Source organism: Neopsephotus bourkii, unplaced genomic scaffold, assembly GCF_033783945.1.
Source record: "Neopsephotus bourkii isolate Nb327-2 ecotype Australia unplaced genomic scaffold, CSIRO-AGI_Nbou_v1 NB_234, whole genome shotgun sequence".
NCBI lineage: Eukaryota > Metazoa > Chordata > Aves > Psittaciformes > Psittacidae > Neopsephotus > Neopsephotus bourkii.
The window spans coordinates 1,419,990-1,432,309 of record NW_026900744.1 but is presented as its reverse complement, the minus strand read 5'-3'; the positions used below and the strand labels follow the sequence as shown (position 1 = coordinate 1,432,309).

The 12,320-nt window shown below is 40.5% G+C and overlaps 1 protein-coding gene across 1 annotated transcript; it reads left to right on the top strand.

Moving 5' to 3' along the window:
- The first annotated feature begins 1,197 nt into the window (after positions 1–1,197).
- GPX7 (glutathione peroxidase 7) lies at positions 1,198–12,098 on the top strand. The gene is made up of 3 exons (XM_061344866.1): positions 1,198–1,595; positions 9,784–10,045; positions 11,522–12,098. The coding sequence occupies exons 1-3, from the start codon at positions 1,212–1,214 to the stop codon at positions 11,683–11,685; spliced, it is 810 nt and encodes a 269-aa protein (XP_061200850.1). The 5' UTR covers positions 1,198–1,211; the 3' UTR covers positions 11,686–12,098.
- The last annotated feature ends 222 nt before the right edge of the window (positions 12,099–12,320 follow it).

Below are 12,320 nucleotides of genomic sequence, written 5' to 3'. Positions count from 1 at the left end.
GTATTGCATTATTTCTTGATGCTGGATGTTTACTTAACCTGAAATACATAATATTATGAAATATTTGAAATGCTTAAAAACTTATTAAATTTAGCAACTAGTTATACATGGCTTCTTCCCCTACAGTAATGCTACTTATGCTTGAATTACCTAGCAAAATCTAATCAAGGTATCAAAGACCTACCAAAACTCAGTTAAAAAAAAAACATGAAAATCACAAAGTGAGATTAAAAAATGTAATTTGCTCTTCAGGAGATAGATTTCCAATACGCCTGGGATGTGCTACTTAATTGTTTTCTGTAAATCACTACATTATGCTTTGCTTTGCCAAGAATTACCACACTCATAGGCATGGAACACCAGTTTCTCAGTCCAAAAAGAAATCAATGATCATAAAATGCTTTCTATTGTTGTTACTTTAAATATACATATCCTCTTCTCCCAGCAGGCATGGCAGCAAACTATGCACAAATGGCTGTTTTTCTTGCAGACAAGCAAAGAATGACATCAGTGCACTGAAGCAGTGGTTTGGCTCTGTGCATCTGAAAGCTTTGGTACCAAATTCAGTTTGTGATGCTTAGTGTCTCTTTCTTGCTTAAAAACCTTTTGGTAATGTGGTTTCTCCCAGATCACACTGAAAACCAGTTGTCTGGCCACTCATTTCATGCAGCCAGGTGTATGCAGAGATGAATTTCCTGAAGGCCTGGCTAACAGTTCTCCATTTCGCATGATACTGTGCACAGTAAGTGCCCCATCCCTGGCAGCGTTCAAAGCCAGGTTGGACAGGGCTTGGAGCAACCTGGTCTAATGGAAGGTGACCCTGCCTGTGGCAGGGGTTCGGAACTGGATGAGCTTTAAGGTCCTTTCCGACCTAAACCATGCTGTGATTCTATGTTCATAACTGGTTTTGCTGACTGTATGCTGCAACCCTCTTTCTGAGTACTTGCATCAGTAACCACTAGCAACCAAGCCACTGGTATCCTTTGCCATTACACCCTAGTTACTACATGCTGTAGCCAGCGGACTTAAAAAAAAGGCATTTATAAATCCATCAAAAGCACAATTAACTACCCCTTATTTTTCTAGGACATGGTGAAAGCAGATCTCGGATGTGTCTCTGGTACCCCACAGACCCATGCAGTTTTACTGATCTCAAGCCAAAGAGCACTTTCATTTGTCGTGTACCCATTACCTCACACACCACCACCACCATGAAATACTCCCATGTTAGAGCATTCGAATCCCAGCGAATACACCCTCCGAGCTGTGGACGCAGCTCCCAGCCCTCTGCAGAAGCCAGACTGTTGCAAAAGCTCCGTTTGCAGCAGTCCGTTCTTTGCGGCAGCGCTTTCCTATCGTGGCAAGTGCCTGCAGCACGGCCGTGCAGCATGCTAGATCCTGAGGGCAGTGTGGAGCACAAGCCTCCCTCTTCCTTCCCTAAAGTTCTGCTCATCCCTGTAGCCATGCTCCTTGCAATTGCAGCGCTGCTGCTCTTAGCCTTTTCCGCTACGCAGCAGAAGGAGCCTGATTTTTACACTTTCAAAGTGGTAAACATCAGGGGCAAACTAGTATCTCTGGAGAAATACAGGGGCTCGGTAAGTCCGCACGGGGATGGGCGCCTCTCGCCCGGACTCACTTAACAGCCAGTCCTTGCATGTCTGCAGCAGCCAAATGGGGGTGGAGAGGTTGTACAGTAGCTCGGTGCACACATGCAGGGAGATTGGCGTTCACGGCTCCTGTGTAACCGATCTGGAGTGTTGCCTGCATGCTGCTTGTCATACAGCTCCACTGCGCTCTTTAAATAAAACGTTTGCGGTTCTAACCTCTGTGTGTGTCTCCGCGTCTTCTGCCGGTGCGGGCTGCAGCCTGTAGACGTGGCAGGCAGGGGAATGCCTGCCTGGCTTCCCTGCCTTCCATCCAGCAGGATGAATTGCACTGCCTTGTGGCTGTTAAATTTGCACCTCAGGAAGTTTGTACCAGTGTATAACTCACTTTTGGAGCTTATTTAAAGGTTGGACTTGATGATCTTAAAGGGCTTTTCCAACCTTGTTGATTCTATGATTCTCTTTCTGCCTTTATGTATGACTTTTAGGAAATTATTTTTACCTGAATCACACTTCTTTACATTATTCTAAATGAAAAAAATAAAAATAAAAGGGGATTTAATCAGTGGCTAATGGAGTTAACATTCACCACAGTAAAAAATTGGAGATGTAATTATTTTAATATCAGTATATAGTGAAATTGTAGCAACACAATACTATTCCCATTGTCACTTTTTAGTGTGCTAGAGCAATATGGGGAAGGGCATGTAGATACTTACATACTTTTATGATGTCTTTTAGATTTTATTTACATGTTACATTAAGTATTTCTAAGCAGAGCTTTCCTCCCCATTTCAAGAACAGTTTCCTTGAATGTAACCTGAAGTGATTTTTAATTTTTAGTGGTATGACCAGTACCTATGGAAAAGTGAAAAAGGAACTTAGCACATGGGGGATGTAATACTATAAGCTCTTAGAGCCCCTTTACAAATTACAGAAGCTAAAATCAACATAAAGCCCACAGCTGCCATCCTCAGTGCTCAAGTGACACATCTTCAGTGATGCAGCCAGGCAGTCCAACAGCTTGGCTCCTGCCCAAAAGAGCAGGCACCACTCCTCATCTCACTCTGATTCTCCAGCTTGGTGTTTCCACCTTCCTTTTCCCCCTTGTCAGGGACTTCACTGAGGTGTTTGAGCTTACTAATCCACAGCAGCAGGTCACTAAAACATTGGCAGGAAGACAGAGAAGGTATATGGGAGGAGATGGGACACTTTCCTGAGCTCAGGATAAAGGGATAATGGTGAATTTGGACCAAATGAGAGGTCTGAACCTTACCTGGTTGAATTCATTCTTCCCATCCAGGAATTCCTTCCTCCCACATAATTCAAAGCAGAAGTGGTCCCATGCCCATTCAAATATCTATATTGGAAAAAAAAACATGGAAGCTATTTAACATTAAGCAATATTTGCTTTGGGGTTTTTTTGAGCTCTTTCCAAAGGCTCTGTCAATAAATCCTGTTACTGGGGCATATTTTGTCTGCAGGTCATCTGCAAATATGCCTGAATAAACAAATACTACCTGTAGCTTCTTTACCTCCCGGCCAGAATCCACATGGAAAGAAGCAAAGGGGGAATTCAGCTGATCTGGAATCTCATGGACACACCAGGTTAGGGGAGAATATCTGTATCCAGTGGTGCTCTGGTAGCAGGCCATCCTTGAGGTGTGACTGGCTTCAAAAGGGAGAGCACTAGAGCTATACTTTGTAACACCATCAGATGGTACTCTGATCTCTGTTAGGCCATATGGAATAGTGTATTCCAACTAAAAAACTGATGACTGGCTTCTTTTGAAACAAAAAGACTTGCATTCAGAGAGGTTATTAATGTTGAGGCTGGATGCTGTTTGATAGCATGTGCACTATTTTAAGGAATATTCTAGCAATAAAACACATCTCTTTCCGTCATTATGTTGTCAGAAGTCAGTATTGAGGTAGAAAGAGGTTAATTAAAGCTCCCAGTTATTTCTTAAAATGAACCTGCTTAAATATGCAGTGAGATAAGTAATGTTTAGATATAACTTTAATGTTTTAAAGCTATTTAAAGAAAGCAGGTAGTATGTGCTATGTGTGCTGCTGGCGTTATAAAGAGAGTCACTAGTTAGCCCGTGGAACAATAGTCTGCTAATTGCTAAACCAGCTTTTAACATCCTTAAGCTTTCTGGCAGATGTAGAGAAGACATTCTATTCAATTCAACTCATTTGATTCACTCAACTGATTTAGTTAAATAATTACTTCATTGGTAGTCAAGAAACTAACTGGGCATTGAAAAAATACAGAGTATTAAAGAAAACAATCAAGTCTGCTAATTCTAGAGCTGTGCTAAGTCTAAACAACCAGTGCAATTCATGACTTGCAGAATCTTTCTTCAATACCTCAATATAAATTACTGTAATTTAGATAATTGAAACCATTTTTCTTAGTAAGAAAAAAATAAGGCTGGTTGATATTGATTCAATTTCTATTCAAGCACATCTTGATACAAATCACAAGTACTCTCTGTTATAGAATAAATAAGAAATGTACTAACAGTTCTGAAATAACAAAATGAAAAAAAGCAGGGAACAGAGTAGTTTTTTCCCTGAAAGAAATGTGTGCAGACATAACCTATCCTCCACTTTAATGAAAATACCAAAAATATGATAGGGAGTACACCTTTTTATGGGGGCATAAGAAATTATATAGCCAGAATGCTAAAAATTTGGCATACATGCCACAAAATCAGGTATCGGATTGCCTGAAAGCAAAGAAAGGGAAGACTATTACAACTGGAAAAAAGCATACCACAAGCAAAATAGATCAAAAAGCTGTGTGTTTTACTGTGCTGTGCATAAAGGTCATCCTTCAATGATTATTCCAGGCTACCAGACTGATGTTGACCCATCTACATTAAAAATTAAGAGCAATGATGCATTGTTGGAAGAGAATTATTAGGATCCAAATAAAATCAGTTTTCTCTCCTAAGGCTGAAAGAGCTGGGTTTGTTCAGCCTGGAGAAGAGAAGGCTCCGGGGAGACCTTAGAGCAGCTTCCAGTGCCTGAAGGGGCTGATAAGAAAGCTGGAGAAGGAATATTTTACAAGGGCCTGTAGTGACAGGACAAGGGGGAATGGCTTTAACCTGACAGAGGTGAGACTGAGACTGGATATTAAGCAGAAGCTCTTCCCTGTGAGGGTACTGAGGCACTGGCACAGGGTGCCCAGAGAAGCTGTGGCTGCCCCATCCCCAGCAGTGCTTAAGGCTAGGTTGGATGGGGCTTGGAGCAACCTGCTCTAGTGGAAGGTGTCCCTGCCTGTGGCAGGATGTTAGAACTGGATGAGCTTTATGGTCCCTTCCAACACAAACCATTCTCTGATTCTGTGATCTCATGATTCTGTCTGATCTATCCAGCCATATAATTCAAGAAAGCTTCTATTATATTTTATGATTTTCTTGAGATATGCAGAAAGTGGCAGTATTCTTCCCCAAAATAGTATCTGCTTGAGAGTCAGAACTCCCAAGCATCAACTATTCCTGCTATGCTTATACCTATCTAGATATAATAGTGCCTACTGCCTGCCTGTGCATCTACATACCACACAGCAAAGTACAGCGGGCTGAGGTGTAATTAAGCAGTGTTAGTGCAGTGCTTTGGAAATGTTGAACTAAAGGTAGTATAATAATGTAAAAGCATTAAGCACTTTAACAATGTAAAGTATTATTTTACTATTGATAGTAATGGTAGACACTTTGCATTACAGCTGTCTGCAATCTGAGAATATAGTACTACTGAATGTGTATAAACACAGAGTATAGCTACTTCATTACTATACAAAGTATTGCTGTCTCTTTCCATGAAAGTAACAACTCCGAGTTGGACTGTTCTGACACTTGTAACTGGTTCTTCCATCAGTCAGATGAAGCCAGTTAAGAATCTCAAGGTCTAAAAACCATAGTATGTACTGTGTCTGCTACAAGATCCACAAAGGGTTACTTGAAGCTACAGCAGATTGACAAATCTGTCCAGGAATCTTTTCCTGAAGGAGGTACACTGGTGTAAGCATTAAGTAAATCAAGAACTATATTTGTAGTGTTAAAAAAATGAGTTCACTGCCAGAATGCATGGGTTTTCTAAGCAATGGGAAGGAAAGGATAGTATGAGGAAGACAACAGATAATACAGCATTCAGCTTCAATGATTTTGGTAAGGTCCAGGCTGAGTTGTTTGCACACTAGGTGGTGTGCTTGACTTGCACTCTCGCAGCCTAAAGTCAGGCAAGAGGCACAGTGAACTTAAATCATTAATAGTTGTAGGAAGTCAAAGTACAGCCTCTGGAAGAGAACATAAAGAGTGACTGTTATTTGTTAAGAATACAGACAAAAAAGGAAATCACCACATTGAATCATTGTATGGAGAGGCTGAGAAAGTTGGGGATATTCAGCCTGGGAAGAGAAGGCTGTGTGGAGACCTCATAGCAGCCTTCCAGTATCTGAAGGGGGGTATAGGGGTGCTGGGGAAGGACTCTTCGTTAGGGACTGCAGTGACAGGACAAGGGGTAATGGGTTAAAACTTAAACAGGGGAAGTTTATATTGGATATAAGGAAGAAGTTCTTTCCTGTTAGGGTGGTGAGGCACTGGAATGGGTTGCCCAGGGAGGTTGTGAATGCTTCATCCCTGGCGGTGTTCAAGGCCAGGCTGGACAGAGCCTTGGGCGCCAGGCTGGACAGAGCCTTGGGCAACACGGTTTAGTGTGAGGTGTCCCTGCCCATGGCAGGGGGGTTGAAGCTAAATGATCTTAAGGTCCTTTCCAACCCAAACTATTCTATGGTTCTGTCTCTGGTGCCAGACACTTGAAAGATAACTTGGTAAAGACTTTTAAACAACCCTTTTAAACATTCCTTATGAAATGCTAATAAATTCAGACAGTTTTGCATTATATTTGTTAGTTATACTCTTAGGAGGGTTGCAGCATTAAATTACGATGTTCAGTAACAGAATGCATTTTTCTAAGGAAAAAAAAAGGAAGCACAATGTGCCTGCCATTCTAGGAAATGCTGCATATAATTTCCTCCTGTTTTGTGGGAGAACATTTGGAAGTCTGCACCATTGGCAGTGTGAGTCTTTCACCACCATGCTGAATAACCACTGGTTTTAAACAGCTGGAAATTAAAATTGTTTCAAGTGAATTCTTTCAACCCTTCTAACTTAAAATCATGTAAAAGTTACAAAAGCTTAGTTATTTTCATTGGCAAGTCACCCTTTCTGTCTGTTATAAAATGAACATAATACCTACACAACCTTATTTCCCAAACCTCCAGTGATAAATTCTTATGTTGCCATTGTATTTGGGATGAAGTACCAAGAGATGTGAATATAGCGAAGTATCTGAATAGTTCCGCATCATGAGAATGCCGAGTCTTAAACTATACTTTAAAAAGCCTCTAGAAGTTCATCTGAAAGAACTACATGTGACTTAAGTCAGCAGTACAACCTATTTTTACTTCAGTCACACTAAACTACAGTTACCACTATGCAGATTATTTGACATGAACAGAACTGCCAATAGTTATTTTTTATGTCCAATATCTATTTGAAATGCTGACAGCCTGCATCATAAAATTGTTACTTCTCTGAAATTTCTAATTATATATCTGTCTTTGGATGTTTTAGGAGACTGAATTTACAATTTCAGGTAGAGCTTATAAATGTTGTCTGAAGGAATGTGATGCTTCGGTAGTTTAGCTAGATGGCTCCAGATCATATTTCATATGCAAGTGTAGAGGGACTGCTTAGACTGTATGCTGCCGACCACAAGGAAGATTACATCAGCTTGTGCTTTATAATATTACCTGTCTTTCAGGGAAAACAGTGCCACTCTGAAACCACTTTAGATATACCCATGTATCTATACAAGGTACAAAATACACAAAGTAAGTGTTAATGTTTAATGTAAGAAATGCTGAACACCAATGTCTCCTTAGCTTTTTCTTTACTCCTACTGCTTCAAGGGATTTCATTTTATGATCTCCTACCTTACCCACATTATTGAATGTTATATGCCAGTTTGTTTTCTGGCCTTAAAAACAAAATAGGCTTGGAAACCTCATAGCAGCCTTCCAGTATCTGAAGGGGGGCTATAGGGATGCTGGGGATGGACTCTTCATTAGGGACTGTAGTGATAGGACAAGGGGTAATGGGTTAAAACTTCAACAGGGGAAGTTTAGACTGGATGTAAGGAAGAAGTTCTTTACTGTCAGGTTGGTGAGGCACTGGAATGGGTTGCCCAGGGAGGCTGTGAATGCTCCATCCCTGGCAGTGTTCAAGGCCAGGTTGGACAGAGCCTTGGGTGACATGGTTTAGTGGGAGGTGCCCCTGCCCATGGCAGGGGGGTTGGAACTGAATGATCTTAAGGTCCTTTCCAACCCGAACTATTCTATGATTCTATGTAGTAGCTTATTTTTCATACAATTTATTTGAATCACTCTATTCTTATTCCCTATATACTTCTGTATTTTGCATGAAAACTTACAGAGAGGAATATGGAGCAATCGTAACATAAGAATCCAAAGTTTAAATTGAGCTAAGCCAGTGGTCACAGACACAAGAGTCTGTGATTTGGAGTCAGGATTTTTTACTTCCTTTTCTTGCCCCGCACTCACTTGCTGTGCAATTTGATAAGGTCAGTTAATGTGTCCAAGCTTCAGGCTTTCCTCTTGCAGCACTGGGCCCTTCAACACTGCTGTCTCACACTGACAATAATAAAGAGAACATGCCAGCTTCTATGAGACTTCCAAAGTCTCATAGAAAGATCCAATGCAAATGGCCACCATTGTTCTACTGGTACTGGGGAATGTGTTGGTGACTTTGATTGAATTTAAACTTTTTTTTGCAGCTTGAGAATGAAGGACTAGCTGCTGGGCTGATGTATAATCTGTAGAAACCCAGCAGATTTAGTGTATGCCAGGTAGAATTTTGGTTCCCAAATCCCAATGCTTTTTTTCTGCACTATGCCCAATATTAATGTAGGTGAGTAGAAACATTTTTAGCATTATAATATTTATATTGCCTTAAGAGTCTTACATACTGTTCCAAAAAAAGGAATAGAATGTTAAATTACTATAAAGTGCATAATGCTATTTTATTCATAAAATCATACTGTATCTAAAATATCTGTGGCACACACAAGAAAACATTAGAATGGACTCAATTTATGTAGAATGAGTGGCAACTCACACTTATAAAATTGGTAGGAATAATAAAACCCCTAAGTCTAAAAGTAGGTTCTAGGAGTTATTTAAGGTTAAAATACCTCAAAAACCAATGGAAAGCTCTTCAAGGTCTTGAGAAACTGTGAATATGTGTCAGGTCAGGGCTAAGTTACTTCATTTCCCTAACAAACAAATTCTTGTTGGAATCTATTCCAGTCTGTATTCTCCTTACATACACCTCTGTTTTTCTGTAGTGCTCTCCTGTGTTTGGTATCTTCCTCTCTGCTGGATGTGCACAGGCAGATACATGCCTGGTGGTAATGTCTGAATGACACAATGCGCATGTCAAAGATGATCAGCTACAGGAATGACTTCAAATGGTAGTGGGCACAGTCTTCACTTCTTGGAGTCTCTAATGGAGGTAGTAAACCTTCATGCAAAAGGTTGTCATTTTGTCATGACTGAGTAGGTTTACTCCAGAAATGGTGGGATATTTCACAATCCATACTGCACAGACCAACCCAAAATCCTGTAATTGCTTCTGTTAACTTCCAGGTCAAGGCATCTACACCAGCAATGATGGATCAGCCAGTTCTTTAGGAGTACTAAATTCTGTGCAAGGAGGGATCTTGCGGAACAGATGCTTCATGAAAGATAAACAAACTACCCAAAATACATTCATTGGCTAGTTTAATTCAACTTAGTGTATCTTAGCTGGATAGTAATTCCTTGAATACGACTGGAAACCATGCAAAAGGCAGAATGGAGAAACAGCTTCTCTGTAAACTCAAGATTGCTTAGCAGTTTATTCATTAACTCCATGGTAGCCAAATGGGAATACATAAAAGAAAGATTGAATTGTCCTGTTGTGAACAGAACTCAGTGTAGTTTCAAACACAGGTGTTTGGTCACAGTTTTTTAGATGTTCTCATTTCAAGCCTTCCCGTTGGAAAACTGACATGTGCAGCACATCTTTTCATCTCTCTTGTTCTTCAGGTGTCACTAGTTGTCAATGTTGCAAGCGAGTGTGGGTACACAGATAGCCACTACAAGGCCTTACAACAGCTACAGAGGGACCTCGGCCCATATCATTTCAATGTGCTGGCATTCCCGTGCAATCAGTTTGGGCAGCAAGAACCAGACACCAACAAAGAAATTGAGAGTTTTGCACGAAAGACTTACAGCGCCTCCTTCCCTATGTTCAGCAAAACTACAGTCAGTGGAGCTGGTGCAATTCCTGCCTTCAAGTACTTAATTGGTGAGTAATCTGGATCTCCAGGGATGGACAGTATGATAACAGATGCCCTGTAAAAGCTAGTCTAATAAACCTCTACATGGAATACAGGTCTTGAAATACTCTCCTGTATGCATACAACACCTGATTTCCTTTTTCCACTTAGGAGTCTCGTAAGTGCTTCTCCTGTGACACAGCTGCTGCAGGTTGGATTTATAAAGTTCACCTCAAGAGTTGTAGAATAAGTGGAAGCAAAGCACCTACATAATTTACTTCAACAATTACAAAGCAAAACCAGGCAGTAAGAGATGTCCTTGAATACTCCCTTCCTCCTTCCTTGCCAAGCATCAGAACAGCCATACTGTAGGGTCCCTGCAGTTCTATTCTGCATTACAGCTGGCATTGAGACCTGAAGAGGTTTTGCTGGTTCTTAGCAGACAGCTGGCAAACTACGCTGTAAAGCAGAATATCCTCTATGAGGGCACTACTTTTCTTGCATGAATGAATGCTCTAAATACCATTTAAATGCCAAACAGAAATGTCACTCTTTATCCAGGGTGAAGGAAATGTCTTCATTGTCAAATGCCTGAAGCAATGATATTTAATAAAGCCCAATATGGTACGGTATCACCTGAGCTGTGTTTTGCCAGGACTGTATCGCTGCTGCTTCTCCCCAGAACCAGTGTTCTCCCACATACCACTGACTTTAAATCAGTGTTGGTAGTATTTTTGACTACCTCAAGCACACCTTCCAGCTGTCTGTAATGGATCTTTCTGCCAGCCAGACTTCCTGTTATTCCCCTTCACATTCTTCTATTTCTTTTTGCTGAGCAGGGTTATTTATTGTGGACATGTCACATGAAACTTGCAAAACTTCTGTTTCTTTGTTGGTCCACACACTTGTGCTATTAGTGCAATGAGGCTCCTGGTCTGACTGTAAATCCTGAACATTCTGTTAGTCATGTAGCAGAATAGTAAAGAATAAGAATGCGACTCATGTAAAATGACTGTGGTCATGGAGGGAAAAACTCATACGTAAGGATTAAGAGGAAATTTCCTGCAACAGTTTACTTTGTTACTTCTTCATGTAGCATTTCTTGAAACATTCTTCTGAAGCACATGCTGCTGGAAAAAATCTGGATAAGCAAATACTCCTAATACAGCTATATTGTTATGCCCAACTCCATTTTCCTATCACTGTTCAACTGTTTTGGATTTGTCTGTATAGCAGACACACACATGTGTAAGCACACACTTTTAAGTCTGATTATAGTGCTTTCTCCTGCCTGTCTCAAGCTTGGCTGTTTCCATTAGTCTCCAGGGCGCTACTGTCTGTCAGAAAATGAATCTCATTATTCAGTCTCAACTCTCCCTTAATTTTACATTCCTTCTTCCTCTGAGAGGGTCATCATCAAATTGACATGAACAAATGTCAGGAATTGGCCAGCCTGGTTTGCTTTTCTAAGTTCCCACTTTTTTTTGTTTCCCCACCCATTATAGATTCTACAGGAGAAGAACCAACCTGGAACTTCTGGAAATACCTGGTGGACCCCAATGGGAAAGTAGTAAAGGCCTGGGACTCTACTGTCACTGTTGAAGAAATAAGACCTTATGTTACAGAACTTGTAAGGAAAATCATCCTGAAGAAGAAAGATGAATTATGACTTTTAAAAATCCCAGCATGCCATTTACAGCCTTATTGAGAACTAGGACTGGACTTTGTCTTTTCACATTCCAAAAGAGAGTATTTGGGGAAGGGAAATTATGACCAGTGGAATCTACATTCACCATCCTAAGAATGTAGAAACCAGCAACTTAGCATGGTCAAAGTCATGTATATTTTGTCTCAAACTGAATTCAGTTTGACCTTTCTGGGAAAGAATAAACTGATCGGCAACTTTTTTTTTCCCAGTTCAAATAATTAATCATTGGTAATCCTATAGGAAGTTACTTCATGTACCTGTAGGAAGAAGGCTCAGAATAAGGAGAACTTCCCGATTGGGATCTCATTGTTATCTACAATTCTGTTGTCAGATTTTGCTTGTGGACTGAATGAGAAAATAAAGAACATGTGAAAACGAAGTGCATGACTGACTTGAGGCATGTGCTAGAAAGAGGGCCAGAACAGATACCTTCAAACCAGGCAGACTTATATGTAGGTATATGTCTTTGTAGTTACCAAGGCCAAACATACCTCATTTCATCTGTCTAGAAAGTCAGTTAAGAAGGGCATGGGGAAAATACATCTATAAAACTTAAATAAAGAAATATAAAGACAAAGTCTCTGTAAAAATTATCC